A 23,061-nucleotide genomic window follows, 5' to 3' on the forward strand; every position below is an offset into this window, starting at 1 on the left:
TTGATCACTTTTATCCCCTAATGTGAGGTAAATGCTGTGTAGAATCTACAGATACAAAGGGTAACGGTACACTGAAGCTGAATGAAAGAAGGACCAATCTACTTCGGAAAGCCTCCAGGAGATGGTGACATTTCTAGAGAACAGTAAATGATGTGTGAGGCTTGACTACTGGGTAAGAAAGCAGCTTACGTATTCACTGGCAAAGCAGTCTGTGTTCTAGAGCTGCTTTTGTAGAACAAAGGGTACGGAGGAAAAAAATAAGACGTTTTACAATGTCTTTTAACCTGAGGAAAAAAGATTTGCAGTTCAATTGAGCTAAAGATTTCTCTTCGGGTACAGTTTATCATCCTTTCTTCTGTATGCTCAGATCAAATGAGCTTCACAACCTTCCTTAAAGGAACACATCCTCTCCTGGGCTGGGACACCAGAGTGTGGGTACAGCCAAAGAGAAGCCCAGACTTGCTGTACAGAGGGACCAAGACACAGGAAAGGGATTGGGAGGAAGAGACCAGCATGATATCCTCATGTGATGCCAGTTCCATTTAATCCCCTCAAGTCCTGAATCCATCAATGCAATTGGATATTTTGCCACAGACTCATTTAATAGTTGAGTACCTGAGCTGATTTCTTGAGACCCATCATGGGACTTGACTTACAGGTGACACTGATACACAAGAAATCATGTTCTCTCGACAAAACCAATCCTCAGGGTCCTCGTCCCATCCTCTAGGTGGAAGGACACACATGGAACTCAGACACTAGAATACTGAATGAAGCTCCCAATGTTTATTGTGATGAAATGTAAAATCACAGTGATTATTTTCAAACAAATGTAGACATTAAAACAAAACAAACAAAACCTTTTTTTCCTTTAAAAATCCAAAGAAAGAAATATAGTGCTTAGAAAGATGACATTTGAAAGGAATCTTCAATGAATCTTCATGCAGACATTTCATCCCAATAATGTTCATTTATATCTTCAATCTTCCACAGTGACAAAGGCACAGTGAGGCAGACAGCTATTGCTTCTGAGAGAAAAATCAAAGAGGCCTAGAGCAATGATTTTTCCAAAGGATCTTGGGGGGTGTGCTTCTCCAGTGGTTGGCAGCACGGCGGGAGGGGACCTCAGAGCCTTTGCTCTGCCTTTGCCTTTAAAGAGAATAAAAGGCACTCAGTGTAACATTCTCCCTCACAAAGAGACACTGGATTCAAGCTAGCACCAAGAAACACTCTAATCAAAGTAAACACTAAGCTGGCTCCTACAGAAAGCTCCATGTAGCATGTGACCATATCCAACACCATTTCTTTCTCTTGCTAATCTCCAGAATTTTAAATATAAACTTTCTGAATCACATGAATATTCCTGAAATGTGGAAATGACAGAAACTCTGAAGCTTGAGGCTGGTGTTGTTAAAAAAAAGAAAAAGAAAAGATAACGTTTAACAGTGAGATAGCTCACTGCATGTGGGAGCCAGGTCTGCAATGTCTCGGTGCTCATTGTCCAAGTCCCCGTGGTCACAAGGCTTAAGCAGGGACACACAGGCCGTCAAATGGGGATGTATGCAATGCCACAATATGTACAAACCAGATCTGTGTCCAGCACTGTCCCAACCGACACACACATATACCTCCATCCACCTGGTCAACTTCTAACAAGTGTCTGACCCTTTGACATCGCCCTGTGACATTTGTCCTCTCTAAAGTTTACACTTGAGAAATGTACAATCAAGTCCCCAAGAAAACAAGTGATTTTGTGTTGAACTGTATTAGCAATCTTTGACCCACAGGTTGTAAACTGCACGTCCACTAGTGTAGGACTTTCCTAGATTGCTACATGTTGACGCATATAAATATACATCACAAGTATAGCCATCAAATGGCAAAAATGTGCGTTTTACTGAGTCAGTCGAAGTGACCTCATAGAGAGGCTAAAACTGTAGCACTGTCTTTTAATACCGATTTGGCAGAGGAGGAACAGAAAACAATGGAGGGAAAGAAGCAGAAAATAGAAGGAAATCGTGGGAATTTCAAAACAGAAAGCTCTGTATGTCCAAAGACATCACAAGACTGGACAGTGTTTCATAGTCTTCCCCTACTGAAATCTACACTCCTCCAGAAACTCCATGTCAGCCCTGCCAAATACTTCTAGAAAACTTTCTAAACGTTGTGTAACTTTATTTCCTCATTTGTATTCATTTTTTCCATGCATTCTGAATCATAGAACACAGCTGCATTTACAATACAAAGATTCGTCTTCTTCCACATAAAGTTCTAGTTGCTTTTCAAATATTGACCATGGAACATGCTTTTAGTACAGCAGGCAGGGCTCTCTAGCTGAGCTAGCCTTCTGCTTTGTACTCATAGAAGATTCTCTAGGGCTCTTTTAGAATATTCTCGAACACTCTACAAGATGAATATTTAGCTAACCCAAGGCCTACTCATCTAATCAAGGCCCATCTAACTCTCAAGGTCTTTATCAGAGTTCCTTCTACTCTGAACCTCTGCACTCTTCAAAAGCCGGGGAAGAAAGATGCTGATTTTACGTGCTGTCATCATATGCTGATACTCACTCCCTTGCTCCAGAACACTTACGTCAGGAGTGGCCCTGCATCCTGGTTCCAGCTGTGTCATCTTCTTTTGTCTCTCTGGGTTTCAGTGTGGTGGCTTCTCCCTTGTAGGGCGCACGCTTCACTGGCACAGGCATGCAGGTCTGGAACAGAACACATGCCATTTCTCTCTGGTGTTTTCCTCAGGTCGTGAATTCCAACTTACCTTCTTGAATAGCCAAGACAGTGTGACTTGTGAGAGCAACAACGCTGAGTTATCATATGCATCCTATGCTCTTACCGGCCAGTCTTCCTCTGGATTGCCTTCTTAGTTGGTGTTAATCTGCATCACAGAAAGACCCACCAGGGCTTTGGGGAGATGGCTCAGTGGGTAAAGTGCCGCCACTCAAACTTGGGGATTAGAGTTGTATCCTAAGAACCCAGGTATAAGTTAGGTAGGTAGGGAAGCTGCTTGTAGTTCCATCCTAGGGAGGCAGAAGGCTCCCCAGGACAAGCTGCTTAGCCGGATTAGCTGATCAGTGAGTTCTAAGTTCAACTGAGAGACCTTCCCTCATTAAATGAAAGTGGCAGAGTAACAGAGGAAGGCACATGAGGTTAACTTTGGGTCTCAACATGAATGACATATGCACATGCACGTACATGTACATACATATATGTGTACATACGTGTGTCTACACACATTCAAACACCCATATACACAAGCAAACAATTCTAAGAAAAAGAAAGAAATCCAGGAATTGTCCCACCTGGCCTCACACTCTGCAAATCCCACACCGTTCCCATAGCCCTCTCTCGCATTCTTAAAGCACATTTGGAGGATCAGGCAATGAGAGCCTCTGCCTCTGCCCTGCCTCTGTCCTGGGTCATCAGGACTTTGCTTGATCCCCTTCATGGCTTTCCTTCAGTCTAGCCCTATTGTCATCTCCAGACAGTGTCAGTCTCCGACATGTGCCACTCAAGTGATGCTCCGGTTACTTGGAGATGTCACATCTGGAACTTTAAACTTACCTAACCCCATGGTCTCTGACTATATCCTTCATCTCGGGTTTTTATCCCTGTGCTTCTCCCTCTTCAGGCTCTAGCTGCCCCAGTAGGCCGAACCCTATGTAGTTATCATCCAAATCAGGATACTTCTGAAAGTGGGAAAGGTACCCGACATCGACATCGTAAGCTGCCGTAACGCAGGCTGCCCTGCAAGCAAACCAAGATTTCCTCGCACCCTCTTTTCACCGTCTCTTCCTACTACTTGTGGGTCTTGCCATTTTCTCTGTTCCTCTTGGCTAACCCCATGGTGTATTTCAGTGACTGCTCTTGGGGAACTAACACAGCGGGCAGACATTCGTTCATGCATTTGTGTGTGACCTGCCACTTCCCAGACCCTGCTCTATCTTCCTCTTTCTACAGCAGTTTCGGGACTGTAACTGCCTGTTGTGTTCCCTTGTTACCTTCTGTGTGTCCTGAGCATCTTTGGAACATACCACAGCACCAAGTGTGTGGGGTCCTCCTCATTTATGGCAGGCTTGTTCTAGAGCAGTGGTTCTCAACCTTCCTGTTATGGTGACACCCAGTCATAAAGTTATTTTCATTGCTACTTCATAACTGTAATTTTGCGGCTGCTGTGAATGCTAATGTAAATATCTGTGTTTTTAGATGGTCTTAGCTGGTCCCTGTGAAAGAGTTATTTAACCCCCCAAAGGGGTTGTGACCCATAGATTGAGAGCTGCTCTTCTACAGGATGGTCAGCTGCTCTAAATATCGCTTCCATGGATCCTAGCTGCAGACTCAGGCCCTACACCAGAAACCATAGTTCAGGCTTGTGCATGGGCTGGGATACTTAACCTTTTCTCTCCTTTTGGTTTGTCTTCTGTTGTTGTTGTTGTTGTTTGTTTGTTTGTTTGTCTTTTATAGCTCAGCCCTAGTAAACACCAAGCCTGAAGCTGTAGTCCTCTTTCCCTTGGGAATTTTTGGGTACACATACCACTGTGTTCTGCAATTGCCTTTGCCTTGTCTGTCTCTCCCAGAAGACTGGGGCTTGGTAGATTACTCTGTTGTTTCACAATGATAAATATAAGCAGTATGCTAAAAATATGAGGAAAATGGTCTTTGGAGCAGAGAGTCAGGGTGTTTTCCAGATAAATCCCCTTTCTTCTTGTGTGAGATGTTCTGGTCCAGACTGATTCCATTTTCCCCAAGCTCCGTTGTTGTACCCATCCTGCATTACCTTCTGGACTGCCCTTTCTTGTTAATTAGCTGCATTCAATGTCCAGGTCTCAGGTCACCTGGTATCTAATAATTGCTTTCCAGCTGTTTAGTCACTGCCCTGGTCAGGTCTCTGGACACAAGTAGTCTGGTAGTCCCCACTTTGGTCATACCATCTGTCTCTGACCTGCCAATCAGGTCCAGACAGAGGTTCTACTGTATGTCCACCTCAGACACTTTGGGTGGGTAAGGCCTAGTTTTCTACCAGAATGATGAGGAGAGAGTGGCCACTCCTACCCACACTGCCACCTTAGAAATAAATCAATTCCTCTCAAGTGTCTTGCCACCTTACACTGCACAACCTTTCATGCTATCAGATATGTGAGCAGGAATCTACGACAATGAAGGTCTAGCCTCCAGCTTCCCAAAAACTTTAACCTTTTGATATTTTCCTTTCCTTAGAGGTAGGCAAGCTCTGTCCTGGCTGGACTCAAATCGTCCACATCCCTGTGCTGGGGCTTGGTAGATTACTCTTGGTAGATGTTCCCCTGACATCCTGCTCCATGTGTTTCTCAGAACCTCAAGGGATAATCACTGTGACAAGATGACGCTCACCCTGCAGCACTGCCCAGGTGAGCATTTGTTTTCTAAGTAAATGAAACCTACCACTTTTAGCAAACTGAGTCTTAATCCTCTCCTCTAGTCACAATCACAAATTTCACTGTGAAACATGAAATGCCAGCATAATAATACAGAGCCCAGATTCAGTAGGACCTCACATTGATGCTCAGAGATCACAGCATTGGTTCAGACTCCACCCCAACTTCTCCTGCTGAAAGGATACTTAATTCCCAGAAGATTTTTAATGAAGCATTAGCACTGGGCCTGGATGAAGGCTGCGATGATCCAGTTGAACACAACAAGTGGATTCAAACTCCTGCTTGAAGGACTTCTGCTCTCTTTTGCTCTGCCTTGCAGGCCAGCTTTCTCCAGCTCCCTGGATGGCTTTGCTTTACTTGTTCTCTGAAGTTTGGGCTCCCTGAGCATCAGTAGGACCCCTCTTTTATCACCATCTAACAGTTGCCTTGGTGACCTCGTACTTGGGAATATAAATCTATATTTGATGACTCTTAACTTGATCTCCAGCTTTCATCTCTCCCATTCCAGATTCTTCCATCCAAATAGCTAGAAAACCACAGCAGAGAGGTGTGTAAAGTGAGTCACTAAGGAGGACTTACACACTAGGAGCTGGAGTTAAAAGAGGTAGGATGTGACCCTTTGGGATCATTGACTGCTGGCTTCTGGGTCCCATATCCTAGAGGTCCCACATCCTGGTACCTTGAATCTTCCTGATGATCAGCAGTATTTGTGATATGAAGGGAGGGTACTTAGATATTGGACTTCTGGGAACTGTTTATCATTCTGTTGAGAGCAACATTATTTAAAATTATTCAACAACTCTCTCAAGTTGTATCTCAAGACACTGAGGACCCGAGGACACATCTGGTATGGGTCATGTAGTCTCTCCGATATTTGCCAATCATACTTTGGCACCAGTAGTTTCCATCTCAAGAGTACAGTAATCAAGTAAGACGGTTTGAAGGTAAATACACGTGAAAGGGTGCCCTAAGTTCAGGGAAAGCAAAATTAGCCCCTCACTTAATGGAATACTGGTGGATTATTTTAACAGATGAGAGTTCAATTTGAGTTCATCATATCTAATTATGATTGTCATTGCAATGTGTTAATAGAAAGACAAAAATGAGAATTATATGCAGTGCTATGAATAAACATTAATTGCAATCATCATTATATCTACATAATTACAGAAATGCTTTTTGGTTAGTTGATCAGGCGAAGAGGAACATGTAAATTGATAGAAAATGTGACTGTATTATCTACCGGGAGAGAAATGAAGGGATGCCAGATTTTCTGAAGATAGCGAGAACAATAGAAGAGATCCCTTTGACCTCAATGGAATGACTGATACCGTGTCACCCATGGAGAACAAGATGACAGCCCCTTGATAAAGAAATTCAGCCTACCTCTAGTGAGGTTCGGGGAGGGGGTGGGCTTTTGGACACCTTAAGCTGAGCCACCCATGTTTTCCCATGAGTCACTATGATGTGAACAGCCCCTGGGTTCAACAGAAGAGGCTCAACGATAAAAACATATGTACTTTAGAATTTAAAGTGTGCTGTGAACTATTGCCCAAAGGCAGTGCAACGACATGACATTGAACCCTCTCATTTTGGGGCTGGCTCCCTGTTTAAGTTTGTTAGCTGAAGGAGGAGCCCCTTCATGTTGCAGAGGGAAGACTGAGAACCCATTGAGTGATAGGAGGCGGCGCTACGCACTGAGTAGGGTTAAAATGTTATGATTAATGTACTTTATAGTGAGCCTCGGTTTCTTAATCTATAAAATAGGACCAGTTCCTTTATCTCCAGGATTGTGAGATCTAAAGTATGACACCTCAGTGATGGTCAATAAATATTGCCAGCTGAACAATGTTGAACGGTTAGGTAAAGCAAAGAAAGGACACAGGCTGAGTGCCCCTCGAAATCCTAGAGACTAGACATCTTTAATATTTTGACATGTTTTGGTTGGGCATTCCCAGCTATAAAATTGGACATTCAGAGTTCCTAGTTTTCAGATTTTGGAGGATCTCAGTTCTCAGGGAAAGTACCTTTAATGCAGTAGTAGTCTGGTAAATATTAACAGTAAGCCCCCACTTTCTTTCCTTTCCGTCTCTAACATCCCGGGTGTAGTGGTTGCCCGTTTCTGGGATGTAAGTGTGCCCTGACATCGGCTCCCCGGCTGCCACACTGACGTCAGTGACTGAGGACTGGACAGAGGTGCACCAAGTGATTCTTCCAAGCCGGAGCCAGCTCCAGCAGATGTTCCACCTTTGCTGCCTGTTAGCCATCAATCCAGCGAATCAGGACTGTATGGCAGGCGGTGACATGAATTAAATGATTTTCTCACACCACCACCTTGAGAGAGGCATTGACAAACTATAAGGTTGAAAATGGAAAATACCCATTTCAAGGACCCAGTCAGTCATCCACTCAATTTTCTCTTATCTACAAGGAAAATTACACTTATCGCTGCAAAGATACAAGGAGTTTCAAAGCTTTGGCAGCAGTATCCTGAAACCATATATTTCTCCAGGAGGCTGTTCTGATTTCTCTCTAAAGTGCAATGTGACCGTATTCTCCAGAAAAGGTTGCACTTACCTAACACTGAAAATAGAGACAGAGAAACAGCGAGAATATCTCAAGGAAGGCTCATATGTTCAATTTTTGTTAAAAATTATTATACTCTACATACAAAAAAAAATCCAGGGATATAAGTCATTTGAAATTAAAAAGCTTTCATGTTTGGTAAAGAATTAATAGTATGTAACTTCTTGTTGTGGACAGGCCTGGTACGGTTTGTATTCTAATGCTAATTTCACTGTCCTGGGAGGGGCTGTCTGGAACAAGGAATGAGTCACATTCTCAGGACTTCTTATGTATAATGAATACAGGAGCCAATCACTGGCAGAGTAGGAGGCAGGACTTCCAGATTGGACAGAGGGAGAGAGGAAGCAGGAGAGAGTTAGGGCCTTTTGAAGTGGGGATAGTATAAGGGCAAAATGTAGTTACTAGTAGTTCCTGGCTGGAAGATTTAGGTTTAATATGTATTACAAGATTATCATTCTAGTTGTTGTGCCCAGAGATTGAGTTACCATTGCTTCTAAAATAAGTTTGTGTGATGTTTTTCTTCTTGTTGTGACTTGACTGAATTCAAGAGGGAAAGGTACAGTGGCAAAGCCCGGGTTTGCCTGATGTGCCCTACAAAGGCCGTGGGGCTGGGAATGGCGTGGTAGTGACCCACCAGTGGGAACCTAGTGAGGGGGGTGGAGAGATTTGGGGGCTCTGGTGCCATGTGACCCTCCAGTGCCGGCAGTAGCATGGGAACCAACCATCAGTTTTAATACTTACCACAACAACTTCTCTTTCAGGAAATTTGAAATATCTAAGTTTCTGCTACTGTAAGACCCCCAGAGAGGGGAGACCCTCACTCACATTTCGAGAAGATGCGACTCACCCACGACCACGAGAGACACCAAACTTGTTGCAATAGCAAGAGACTGCCTTGTATTCCATACAAGGGCAGAGGAGTGTCGGCCAAGAGGTTTGGGAGGAAGGGGTATTTAAAGGAGAAAACCACAAACCAGGGGGGTGAAGGGGAAAATCAAAAAGTGGAACAGTAGTGAAAAGTTTTCAACCTATTATTCAGTTAGCCATAAACCAAGGTGGACAGTGGGAAACATCTTGCACACGTCATAAACCGGGGTGGGGAGTGGGAAACATCCTGCACACATTTTTCTCAGGAATGTGACCTTATTGTGGTCAGTCATTTCCTGGAGTACCTTGACCAACCTGTATTTGTAGTTCTGCTATTCTTTGTAGTAAGTCAGTCCCTGGAACGGCCTAGATGACCTGCCTTCTGGATCTTTCTTTAACTCAGGCCTGTGAATTTATTAACTTTAATTCAGATGGGGGTCCTGATATTTTTCTGTAATTTTTGCCTCCTTACACTACTTTGGTCTTTCCTTTTATTTCTTTCATTTCTCTTTCCTTCCTGTTAAAACTCTTCCTTGAGTGGCTTTTTTTGTCTAAAATCTAAGTACTTTTAATGTCTCCTTTTTTATTGAGAAAGTTATGGGAAAGATTAGCTGCCTATATTCCAAAATAATAAAATTTTTTAAAAAACTGCCTCCCCTTCCCTTCAGAGTCATGCCTTTTATTATGTACTTAAAATTAAAAAAATATTTTATGAGTATAAATATTTTGCCTCCATGTATGTCTGTGTGCTATGTGCACGCCTGTTCCCTGGGTAAGTCAGTAGAGTGCATCAAGTTCCTTGGAACTGGAGCTGCAGACAGTTATGAGTTTACATAGGTGCTGAACCACGGATTCCAAAGCAGCAATGCATTCTCTTAACTGCTGAGCCAGCTCTTTAATTAATTTATTTATTTTTATCGTTCTGTGTGTGTCACATGGCTGAAGGTGCCCATGGAAGCTAGACAGCTGCATCAGACCCCTGAAAGCTGAAGGTACAGGAGGGTGCCAGCCATCTGATGGGACTGTTGGGGACAGAACTTGGGTCCTCTAAAGATCAGCAAATGCTCTTAATGCCTTAATGGCTTCTCTCCAACTCCTGGACAGGCCTCTTAGTTTCTAAATATTCATTCACCTCACTGTGCTGTCACAGTCAGCCTGCAGGAAGCTCGCTCATTAAATGTTAGAACTGCTTCTTCTTAGCACACAAACCAGCAGAAAAAACCCTGGAGTCCTCACAGTTACCACTTGTTACCTGCCAGTGTCAACATTTCTAAATTAACCCCGCAGCAAACTCAGCACCATCTTAAGCACCAGCTATGTTGACTGAGAACTGTAGGGTCAGGGTGTGGCTCAGCACAGGCCTAGGCTCTGTTCTAGGTGGTACCCAGCATTAAAAAAAAAAAAAGAGTTATGTATGGGGGGGTAATAAAAATAGATTTGTGGTATTTGGGAGGAATTTAAAGTATTTTAGGGCACTGGTTTACCTAAGCAAAACCTTAGGAATTTATTTGAAAAGGGATATATTTTGTGTAAAGGACTCTTGGGTATCCCTAAGTCAAACAAATTCACAAGCTCTTAGAACAGAAATCAAAGAGACAATAAGAATTAAACAAAATGAATTGGAAAACAGGTAGAGAACTTTGGGGGAGGGAAATATTTATTTGAGAAGCAGGAAGCTGGGAAGTTCCTGAAGGGAATCCACGCATTACAAGGACTCTTGGGGTGGGGCTGTGAACATGGGTGAACAGGAGAGCAGAAAAGCATGCCCTATGAGGCCAGCCACTGCAGCTCCAGGCGACTTTGTTAGAGCAAAGAGACTACAGAGTTGTCCCCCACCCTGAAAATGTAGAGTTCTAGATTTTTTCATCTAAAAATTTTTAAACAGTATTTTAGTCCTTTTAGTGAAATTTTAAAACTATTTAAAACTGTATAAACTAAACATGAAAAATGCAAGATAAATTAAAAACAAATACTTTTTTTAAAAAAAGAAATAATCACTGAATGGTTACAAAGATTCTGAGCCTTTGTTACAGAATCGGTTGTCAAATTGAGAAAGCAAAGAGATGGGACTGACATTTGTTAATTCTGACATTTCAAACTCTTATTTGAGGGTTAAGATGTTTAACTTGCATGTGGGAAGGCAGAACCTAAGGACCTTGCTCCGAGCTGTGCTGCCAGGGCATGGGGAGGCAAGGGAGAGCACATGTTCAGATCTCCGTTCCCCAAACACCCATGATGGTTACCCTCAGAAAGCTCCTTTCAGATTTATAGCTAAAGGGAACACATTTTTCACGGCACAGTTGCTGCACTAAGACCCATAATAGTGTGCAGTCAGGTAGGCCACGCCCTCCACAGCAGCTCCCAGCCAATGACTGGTGCCATTAGGAGCTAGCTGACCCAGAGGTAGCCTAAAAGATTCTTCCTGAACAGAACCTAACCTGATATGAGGTATACAGCCCTCTAGAACGTGTCCCTCACTTTCCTGTCCTCTCAGGTCATTCTTGAATTGCAGTTTTGCCTCTCAGCGTTTCCCCAGCTCTTTAACTTTCTCTCATAGGTGTCTCCGACAAACCTCACTCTTGATCCATCTGCATGCCTGGTTCTTGGAAGACCTAGATCTAATAGTAAATAGGTTGCTCAAGGCCCTACCCTGAACAAGAAAGTTAAAAAAAAAAACTATTAGAGATATTAGAGACACATGTACAAACCTCTGGCTAGGAATTCTGTCACTGAAAGTTGGGATGTGCCCGTCTTCTGGTCAATCTTGACACTCCAGGAGCATTTTAAACGCACTCTGACCTGGTGCTACCACCATGAACAATAAATAAGAAACCAGACACCCAGGGTGGGGTAGACAGCACCGTGGTGCAGCTCACCTGGTCTCGCTGCTTGATTCGTTTGTAAATGTATTCAGCGAAAGGTTGGCGTGGAATAAACTTCCCGTGTCCTGCTGTGACGTTGAAAACGCCTGCTTCATACACCACTCTGCCTCTTGAAATAGTCACCAGGGGCACCCCGTGGCAAACCATGCCCTCGAAGATGTTGAAGTTAACGGCCTGATGATGTGTTTTGGCTGAGATCTTCCTGTGTTTGTAAAACCAGAACAGCCCCATGTCATCACTGGCTCATCTGGTGAATATAGAATGCTACAAGACAGCTGACTTGGAAGGAAACTTAAAACTCAAAAGCCAGGGCTTCATCTCGGTACCAGGAGCCTTCCAGAACAGAACAGACCACTGGCATTTTATTGCAAAGTTACCATATTCTTGAAGAGGAAAACCCAAGAGAACCCTCTTTATGGTGACAGACGAAGATAGACTGAGGTAAGGCAATGTCTGCCATATTGATCCATCCCCACATTTTAGTTCTAAGGCATTCTAAGCACAGATGAGCATGCTGGCTCAGTTCTACAGGTTGTTGACTTTGACAGATGTAGCTGAGGCTCTCAATACCCCGTCCCAAATTCCATTCTCACTCCTGCCTTCCGGGGAAACTACTACTTGACAGTTATTAAATTGAATTTGGTAGCTATCAAGGAAAGAAATACAGTTGGAAAGATTTCCCCTGGTCAATGACAAATTAGAAATTTGAGAACAATGGGAATAGATATGTTAAAATAACCACTTAGCATTTTGTATCACATGTTTCCACATTATCAACCCCAGTGGCTTATTTAAATTTTACTTTTTACATCAACAGATAAAACTATGTATTTGCTGTGGGCAATTTGTTATTTTGATGTAAGCAGTATGGACAGACTACATGGCTAGTTAACTGATACATTGCCTCATAGAGTGGGCTTTTTTTTTCTGAAAAAATACTTTGTATCCCCTGTGTGAAAGACAGGAGTGAAATAAAGACCCAGGAGTGAAATAGCTGGGACATATGGTCCTTGCCCGCTACAGCAAGGGCTCTTACAGGTGAGAGAATGTGGAAAAGATCACTGCTGAGGAGGAAGGAATACAAATATAACCAGAGCTTCACATACTAAGGAGGAGGGGAGGGCTGGCTCAAGTGTCTAGTTACTGAATAGGAAAATAAGGACATCGACTATAGACTGAGTTAGGATGGAATGTGTGTTGGTGAGAAAAGATTGAAAAGAAGGAAAAAGCCAACAAGGAGTGAATGTAGAAACAGGCCAGATTTCCAGGTTAAAGTGAAATCCGTGGCCCTTACAGTGTGTATCAAATATTCCTGGAGCTTAGGTGCCACCCTCCTACAATTCATGGCTGTAGTTCTGTGTTCTTACTGTAGGCTGCTGCGTGAGCCTTCTTATACTGGAGCTCCCTAGCGCTCTAGCACTCCTGGGACCCTAGCTTCGGGTGCACCTGTCAGATCAAGGCTTCTTAAATCCTGAAAATGAAGACTAGAAGAAAAAAAAAAGTCCTAAGCTTTTTCCAGTTGATAGAATCTAGCAAAATCAAGCTTAAAACCAAGCTTTTTTCTTCTAAAGCAATTTAAGCAGCAAAGCATTCTCAAGAACAGAGGAGATGAAGGCAAGCTGTAAATGCTTCGTCTAAGAAACCCATTTCATTGGAGGACTCAAAGGACAAATGGCTTTTTAAAAAGATCACAAGTGGACAAGCCCTGCCATTCGATGGGGTAGATAAAAGGCTTATAATTGATGAAGGATTTAGGACCAAGGACATCTTTTTTTCTTGAGACCTTCTTCTAGGCCTGTCTTCATCTGGACTAAAATCATCCTACAATGCTGCAAGTTGGGATCGGATTCACTTGGTGTCTTCAAAGATGTTTAAGCTGGACATTTTTTGTCAAGACTTAACTCTGTTAAGTTTATATTGCAAAATAAATGAAGCTCAGCAGTCAAAAAAGGTGTTTAAACTGGTGCTTTGGTGAGGCGGTTTTAGGTCAAACAGTCAAAAAAGCTGTTTAAACTGGTGCTTTGGTGAGGCGGTTTTAGGTCAAATGGTTAAAACCGCTTGCTAGTGCTTGGGCCTTAGAGTTCGAAATCTGAAAGAAGTAGACACCCCATCTCAGCCAGACGCCGTCTCCAACTGACAAACACTTGCAAATGAAACTTTAGTTTTCTCTAAGGGAGTCTCACTGAGGAAACAAACTACTCTTTAGGGTAAGTATGTGCCCAGTCATAGATGGCCACCAGAGAATTAACCCACAAGCATCTTTGGAGATGTTTTCCATCTTACAATGTCATGTCTGGGGGTTTTTCTTTTCAATTTTTATCTTATTTTTTTATTTTATTTATGTATTTTTCTTCTCTCTTTCCCCCTGCAGGTTCTTTGTCTATGTTTTACGCCCTTTAGTTTAGTGGCTTTATGGTATTTCTGAGTGTGGAAGCTATCGAGTCTCTGCTTCTGTGCTTATTTCCTGAGCCTTTTCTTGGGTTTTCCCCTTCTGTTTGTTTATTTTGTTCTATCCTGACATGTTAGTTTTTATTTTGCCATAGTAGAGTAAAGTATAGTCCCCTATTCTAATGAGAGACAGAAAGGGGGTAGACCCAGGAGGGAGGGGATGTTGGGAGGAACTGGGAGAAGAGGGAAGGGGAACCATAATCAGGATACATTATTTGGGAAAAAAGTCTATTTTCACTAAAAGGGAAACATTAACGCTGATGAAATAATAATTAACTTAAAAAGAAAAAAAGAATTTGAAGGAGAGTGGCGAGATGTTTGTGAGAGGGTTTAGAGGGGAGAGATGTGGTCAAATCTCAAAAAAATTTAAATCCATACTGAAATGGCTTTGTGAAGTGAAGAAATGGGAGAAAAACAAGGGGGAATCTGAAGGTGGGAGCCTCTAAAACTAAGGAAAGCACACTGACACTTGACATTCGATCTGTGCAAGTGACCGCCATTACAGTATTGTCTACACCACTGAAGACCTGAAGCAGAACAAGTTCCCACGGATTCGTCAACAGACTAACACGTGTGAGAGATATGAAGAATACTCCATCTAATATTAGACAGAAAGAGAACAGGCTACTGAGTGCGCTTACCACCCCTAGAAATGAAACGTGTGCAATTATGAAAGGAGTCTGGAGAAACAGATGTGCAGGACCCCATTTGTGGATCCCTGTTTCTGTGAGTTGACTTGAGATTTTAAGAGACAGTTGACACAGAAAAACACCAAATCACATTTCTCTGCTTCACACCAAATAATGGACATTACTTTGATTTTTCTCACCCTTGGGCTTAGCAAGAAAAAGAGTCAATTAGGTAGCATCCAGGAGATGCTTTCTTTATAAGGAAGGCACTATATAAATGCAGTCACACTCACACATGATGTAAATTCTACGCATTATCACCAGCAGCTAAAAGAATTGCTTCCACTTTCACAAGGAAGGTGTCTGACAGGGTGTCATTGGCGCCTGCGTTTCCCTTCCAGTCAGAGCTGTAATTCTTTGGTTCTTCAGAGCGTTCACATGCCTGCAGCTTTGTTCTTCCAGCCCTTTACCCAGAATGCCTCATCGCTTCTATCTCTGTCTCTGCCTGTGTTCTCAGAAAGACATGGTTTAATTATCACACAGAACATACATGTAACTGAATGTCACACTAGATCCCATGAATAGCTACAGTTGTTACACATGAAAGACTAAAAGGTTTGCGGATCCTGGAGTGCAACCCCTGAGCTCTGGCAAAGCTGCCCCTTTCTTCTTCCGTAGCCTCCAATTCTCTGAGTTTTATTTTGTTTCATTTTTATCTCTGCATTTCTGGGAATGGAAACCAGGGCCTCACTATTCAGAGTCAGCAACCCCACCAGAACCTAGCTGTAATCCAAGTGTTTTATCAGGATCTCCTGAGTCTTTTTGAATCTGGCTCTATTCCTACTGGATATTCACTCTAAGTCATAGGCCAGGTTGTTCAATGCTCATCACATAGTGGGTGCTTTATAAATTTGAACTGGCCAAATAAAAAGATTGCAAGGTCTTTCTCCTGCTTATTCAGGCCAGTTTCATCCCCTAACCTTAGTAGCATGACTGTGTTCTGGAAACAGAATGTTGAATTAAATAGAAAGTGGATACACAGTCCGGGAGTTGTGTCGAGTGCCTAACTGGTCTGGTAAGTGGCGCATGTTAATTAGTAATAAATAAGTAAAGGTGTTACAGCTATCGTCCTCAGTGGTATTTTATCCTTTACATGAAATGGGATCATCAATACCCAAAGTACTTGACAGTAATAACATTGTCAACCACAGGCATAAGCTAAGTTTCATTCTGATGAGGCATTGTTGAAGAGCTTGCCCAAGCCTCACATAGTTCAATACCTAGAGACACCGAAGGAGTTAGGAAACATTTTCACCTCTGGAGAATAGCCTGTGTGCATATTCCTGCTGGCTTAGTCACTCTTTGGTCACTGTGATAAAAGCCTCTGACAGAAGAATTCGAGATTACTGTGGTCTCTGGGAATTTTGACAAAATCTTCCTTTCACAGCCATCTCAAAAATAGAGATCTGAAGTTGTACCTGAATGTCAAGTCTGGGGTCACCTGAAAGCTGTCCTTCCAAGGGGCTTAGGACAGACCTCAGTGTCATGAATGGTCTTCTGACCTCATCCAGGACTGGTGGCACAGCACCTGGAAGACGTCCCGTCCTTCTCCAGGCAACTTCCTGTGTCTTTATTGCACTGTCATGTGACACGCCTCACGTGATATCCCTCATGTGACACCCCTCATGTGACGTTCCTCAGCCTTTTTAGGTTTCCAAAAGAGGCTGTCTTTACTGTGAAGGTCAAGGTCAGACTTAGAATCTTCTCTGCCTGTCTAGTTGGTCCTGTATTATGGATAAGTGGATAGTGTCCTAACAAGAACAAAGGCAGTGACAGGCATGCCCTGGCTTTGACTATGAGGGACCTAGTCAAAGGTATCTCATGGTGAAGGTCAGCAGATCAGGAGGCAGCTGGAAAAGGCCTTGTGTGTCTTTGCAGTATATTCTCCTCTCAGGTGGGAGCCACCCACAGACTCAGAGTTGAGGGTTGGAGTGAGTGCTGCTGTACTACCCCTGAGCAGTCTTCTAAAGAATTCTAGTGTTCCCTTAAGAAACATCTTTTCCTCACTGGAGAGAATCTGATGAGGAATCAGCCACACTACCCTCCTGTTCCCTAACCAAGAGATGGAAGGCCATGTCTTCATTCCCAGTAACAAGAATTGAAATGTTTAGAAGGTACAGCTACCCCAACCCACACACATACACACACACAGACCACACCCTGTTATAGACTGTCCTATGATACCCTGGACTCTCTCCTTTCAAAACAGTGACTGAGCCTTGGAGTTCCCCTTTGCCTACCATAGACTATCTTCACATCAGTAATCATAGTCGGTTACTATGATCTGCTGTCGAAGACTGACAGAGGCTGTGTCCTTAGGGGAACAATTCATTTAATGGAGACCTATGCATACTGTTTATCTCAGTACAATTCACAACAGCCAAGTTACAGATTCAGCTCCAGTGCTTGTCAACAGCTGAAGTGGATCCATAAGACCTGGCACATATGTGCAGTGGAGTATTATTCATTCATAAAGAAGAACAAAATACTGTTATTTACTATAAAATGGATACAAGACGCTATGTTAAGCGGAATGAGCTAAGCACAAATGGCTCACATCATCTCTTAGATGTGAAGTTAAGCAAACAAAAGGTTGACCTGAAGACAGAATAGTAATTATTAGAGACGGCAATGGTGCAGACGGGCAGACAATGAGGCTGAGTTTGACCAACACGGTCATATAGATAATGTAGGAAACTTTACACTAAATACTCTTATATGTACAATTAATTCATACTAATTTTTAAAGGAGAGAGAAGGAGATTGCATAGATTTTTGAGGCAGAGTTCAAATGGCCTGAATAGAGAAGACGGTTGTAAGCCAATCTGCCTAGGGGACAGAAAAGGATGTGGAGCAAGACTCAGTCACTCTCGGGAAGAATAGAACTGCAAGACTTGCGATTATGTCCTTTTCCAACCTCACTGACATGCATAGGATGTGTGCCATCCGTCCATCGCATGACTGACCAACAGCTGCCCCAGCTGCTCAGTGATTAACACCCTTCTTTCCCTGCAGTGGAGTGGGACTGACCAGGGGAAGCTGACCTTTGTCAAGCTCACCCTGAGCCTGTACCACGGGAGTCACAGACAGGTCTCACTATGAAGGGGGCGTCACCCTGTCTACTGAGTCCCCACTGTGATTTATACTTGTTTAAGGCTGATGATGGCCACAGAGAAGTGGAGGCCTCAAAGCTGCTTTCTAACTTAGTCGATTGCTTTGATAGCACTCACATCACAGCCGCAGAAGAGCCATCTGTCCCTTCGCAAATGACTTCTATCAACTAGCCAGCTGCCTGCTCTTATGAAGGACATCACTGAAGCAAAGCTGGCCCAGGCAGCAGTCCCACCTCTGAGCATATCAAGCAAACTCCCTGGAGGAAGAGGCATTCCTTCGAGCACCGTGGGTCTTCCTAACCCCAGAAACGTGACCTGTCTAGGCATTCTACTGTATTCTTTTTAACTCCTTCATTCTATCCATGGCATGAATGGATTCCTATGAGATTGCCAGGAGAACCAAATTACAGAAAGAAAGTCAATACAATCATCTCGGTGCTATTAATGGCATTTTATTATTAAAAGTATACCTCATCTCTCCACGTTATGACACCTTGTGTGCTCAGCATGAAACAGGAAAAGTTCGTTGTTAATTTTTTTCTATTCCCTCGGAAGTAGGTACAATTATTATTCCTGTGCTACAGAGGAGGCTGAGGCTTAAAACAGATTAATACTGCATCCATGGCACATAGCTTATGTTCAAGAAGCAGAGGTATAGAGATGAGTTATGGATGGATGGATGGATAGATAGATAGATAGATAGATAGATAGGATCTTGTATCTTTGGCTTCAGAAGCTGGGCTCCTACCACTGGGAAAAATTGCCCTTTGAGCCTTATGGGGAACTGCACAAAACGTGTACAGTTGCTGGAAACATTCTTCACCCCCAGACAATAAGTAAGAAGTCACTCCTTTTCATTTGTCCTGGTGCTTCTTGGTCTGCTTTGTGGCACCAAAGGACTTCAGATGCTAGTAACATTTCCTTTGCTGGAATTTGCCAGTCATTCTCAATGTGACCACAGCACAAGAGTTTTGCTTTTCTGATGTGTGTTCCAGCTGCCTCTCTGTCAGCTCCATGGATGGGACAAGTTACGTAAATGGAGAGCAGAGCAGTCTCTGCAAACGCTAGCTGGTGCTACCTCAAGCACACTGCTGTCATTAGCAGAGTTGCTCTTGCTGCACACTTAAGTCTTCTTTCGTCTGTTCAGACTTCCACATCAGCTTCCCACAGAAAAGAAGATGGGAGCCACCTCAACCACATTATTAATCTAGATTGGACAATTGCTTAACATCCAACTGATATTCATTGACGACAAACCATTTGACACGGGTTCCTAAAAATGCTGCCCTAACATTGACTTAGTGCAATTAACCGATCCTGTGCCCTGTTCTTTTGCTTTGGACTGGAATATAGGCCACGGTTGGTGGCATAGATCACAGTGGCATAAATAGTGTTAGAACTAGAAATCTGGGGTAGGCACTGTGTCCTTCACCCCATGTACCTCACAGCACTGAATATCTAGAAGGCATTTGTATGCATGCTTATTTATATGAAAGTAAGTTATTAGCAAATCTCTGTGTTGCTACTTAACATAAATACTGCACATTTTAATCACTAGGTTTCCGAAAATGAGAAACTAAAAATAATTTAATGTTGTGAAGAAATAGGAATTGAATGTGAGCCAGGCAAGCTAGCAGGATACGAGGAGGCACATCCTATGAATACTGAACAGGTAAGTGCCTAGACATGAAGGATGATTATTCGGTTTCTGAAAGGCTAGTCTACCAGCCTGGCCAGTCAGTAAGAGTTAGAAATAGCTTCCTGGGGCGGCATGTGGAAATGGCCTTATAATTTTGTGACTTTCCTAGGGGGTTGCTTTGCCTTTGATAGATGACATCTCTTGACATATTCCCCAGGCAGAGCCTGAGAGGGAAAGGGTTGGCTTCTTACACAGGAGGTGACTGAGATGAAGCCATGAAGTACCCTTCTTAAAAGTACTCCGTGGGCTAGGCTCCTATGGAAACAAAGATGGGAACAAAAAATAGCTGAGGGGTTTAAAATTCACTATTCTTTTTGATGGAAGATGACCTATTTTTTTCCGGTCGTACCATAGTAGAAAACTCTTCCCCCCCAAAAAAAAAAATCAAGAAGGAGAAGGGGAGGAGGAGGAAGAAGAAGAGGAGGATGAGGAGGAGGAGGAGGAAGAGGAAGAGGAGAAGGAAAAGGAGGAAGAGGAGGAGGAGAGGGGAAGTTGTTAGTGAGCATACTTGCTGACAGAGGAATGCAAGTGAAGGGAGTGGAACGGGTGGAACCATGCAGATATCCACAACCATGCAGATATCCACAACCACGCAGATATCCACAACCATGCAGCTAACCACAACCATGCAGATATCCACAACCATGCAGCTAACCACAATCATGCAGATATCCACAACCATGCAGATATCCACAACCATGCAGCTAACCACAACCATGCAGATATCCACAACCATGCAGATAACCACTTGGAGGAAATCCACAGAGGATCTGCAGCAGAGAAAGATGAATAATGGGCTGGAGAGACACTATGGCCTCTTTCACATGGCCTTAATGTGTTAAAATAAGACTTAAAGTGTTATCTTATTTCCAGTAAGCATGTGATGAAAAAACTCTTAGCATGCCCACTGAGGCTGGAAAATCTCAGTCAGGGAAGAGACTCATGGACCTTCTTAAAAACATCCCTGATGGATCCTGGGAATGAAACAGGTGGTCAGGCTTAGCAGCAAGCCCCTCCACTTACTAAGCCATCCAGGGAGAGTCTTACAGAAGTTCTTGGGACCCCTCCTCCCACAAGGAGACATTACAGGCCAGATATAGTGACGGTCTCGGTGATTCCAGCTGCCATGATTTAAGATAGCAGCAGGCAATTCTAACCTGGAGCAAACAGCTGTTCAAGAGTCAAAGGTGAAACTCTGAACTCTGGGTAGAAGACTAGCACTCAATAGTGAAAAGTTGCTTCAACCTCATTGCAGGCTGTGCACACTTAACTGGAAACAACCTGAGACAAAATAGTTACACAATATGCAGGTTCCACCTTATGCTTATATACTTCTTTGCCCAGTGGTGACTTTTCAAAAGCCACCACTCAGCTTTGAGTTGATGATGTTACTTACAATCCAACTGGCTAACAGAATTCATTTAGACTTTTCAAACATGCAACTAAGAACAAGAGAACATTTTTCTCTTTCCTCCCTCCTTTCTTCCCTCCCTCCCTCCCTCCCTCCCTCCCTCCCTCCCTTCCTTCCTTCCTTCCTTCCTTCCTTCTTTGAATCCAGGCGTCTCTCCGCAGCCCAGGACCACGTCTACATTGAGAGGCAGCCCAAGCCAGCCTCTCTAATCACTGCTTCAATTGCTGTCTGAACCCTGCACTGTGGAAAAACAGCCCAAGAGGCACCAAAGGCTTCCTGGATATCTCAGTGGAGATGAGGATGTTAGAGAATGGTAGTTCAGTGTGAGAATCTTCAGTCTCCAATAGCTAAGCCAAGGTTGGTCAGCTATAGCTCCTGGTCTGCAGCCCAAAGCTGGCCCGCAGCCTGCTTCTGTCAGATAAAGTATTGGTGTGCAGTCACCCTCATTCCCTTAGATGTTACCTGTGACTGCAGCTGCATTACAGGAGCAGAAATGAACAGCGGAGCACCAGAAACTATGGCTCACGAAGCTTGCAAGAAGGATTTGGACAGTTACAGTCATCTTTTTTTTTAAAGCTCTTCTGATATTTTAACCGTCTTCAGGGGCAAACAAACAAACAAACAAACAAACCAAAACATCCACACAACACACTTCTAGGGAACGGAGGATGAAGATTAAAGCATAGAAAGTGGGAGAGGCGCAAAAAGAAAAAAAATGACAGGTAAGAACAGAAAGACAGAAAGGAAGGGAGTAAAGAAAAGAAAAACAATTGAGGAAGGCAAGAGCAACAGCAGCCGCGACCTGGAAGTCGTGGGATTAGCAGCAACTTCACGGTCTAGGGCATTGACCCCAGCTCTTGTGAGGCCCGAGGACATGCATGCACGTGGCTTTACTTTATTTCTCAACAGCCCACGTTACCATGTCCAATGGAGACGTGGAAACTGACAGAGAATGAGAGACTTTGAAGGAGTCACTGAGGATCTGAGTGACAGGACCAGAAGCCAAATATAAGCAAGTTGCTCTTCCTGCCACCACAGGCCCTGCTAAAAACAAAACAAATAAATCAACAAGCAACAACCGAAAAAGGAAGCTAGCTGGACAACCTTCACTCCTTGGAATGACTAGAACACTGCGGATTCTGGGGTAATTAGTTGTTTTCCAGTTGGTTGAGAATTCAGAGACAAGTAATCATCTCTGCCTTCTGCCTAGTGCATTCTAACATTTTATCTACCCTCCTGACGTAGAGAATCTCTGAAGATCTGTCAGAACCCACAGCACAGCCTGAATCCCAATTAGCAACACAATGCATGGCTTGAGCTTGACCCAGACCAAATGGCACCTGCTTCTAAGAAGCATAACTAATGAGCTGCTGGCTCCCAGAGCATCAAGGGCACAAGGCTATCTCAATCAGGTACAAGGCTTCCGTGTGAGGAGAAGATGGGAAAAAATAAAAAAGCAAACAAACAAAAAACCTGCAGAAATGCAGACTGCCAGTCTGACTCAGCTTCTCCACAGAGCAAGCCTGAGGGCAAAGTCACCCAGAGCTGTGATGGGAAGGCAGTGACACCCAGGGGGAGCATGAGGAGTTATCTGTCACAGTCAGATACTCTGAGATCCGCTGACTTGAATGGGCTGGGGAAATAATAACCGAGCTCATAGGATGGCTAAAACTCTGAGCACTGTTGCAGAGAAGTCATGTCCATCAGCTCCCTGGCTCGACCGAGCAGCTTTGAGGGAAGAACTATAATCACTTCCTCATGGCTGATGAGGGCCTGAGGCAAAGCAAGGCTATAGTGTTCACCTCACTCAGTAACTGGATGGGGGTTACTAGCCAGACAGCCCAGCATCACAGACCACACCTTAACCTGGGGACCTTACTGCCCCTTCCCTGTCTGTCCTTTTGAGAGGCTGTGGCTTTAGAAGTACATTCACAACGAAGA

At 43.5% G+C, this 23,061-nt stretch overlaps 1 protein-coding gene across 1 annotated transcript in view; it reads right to left on the bottom strand.

Moving 5' to 3' along the window:
* Positions 1-764: 764 nt before the first annotated feature.
* Positions 765-23,061, bottom strand: part of Dpys (dihydropyrimidinase) — a 78,866-nt gene continuing 56,569 nt past the window's right edge. The window contains exons 8-10 of the mRNA XM_028765776.1: positions 11,755-11,962; positions 2,593-2,710; positions 765-1,149 (exon numbers count right to left, since the gene is read on the bottom strand). Coding sequence (XP_028621609.1) covers positions 2,594-2,710; positions 11,755-11,962 — 325 coding nt within the window. The 3' untranslated portion in view covers positions 765-1,149; position 2,593. The remainder of the gene's footprint in view (positions 1,150-2,592; positions 2,711-11,754; positions 11,963-23,061) is intronic.

The sequence above is a fragment of the Grammomys surdaster genome, unplaced genomic scaffold (genome assembly GCF_004785775.1).
Source record: "Grammomys surdaster isolate TR1022 unplaced genomic scaffold, NIH_TR_1.0 63, whole genome shotgun sequence".
NCBI classification, from domain to species: domain Eukaryota; kingdom Metazoa; phylum Chordata; class Mammalia; order Rodentia; family Muridae; genus Grammomys; species Grammomys surdaster.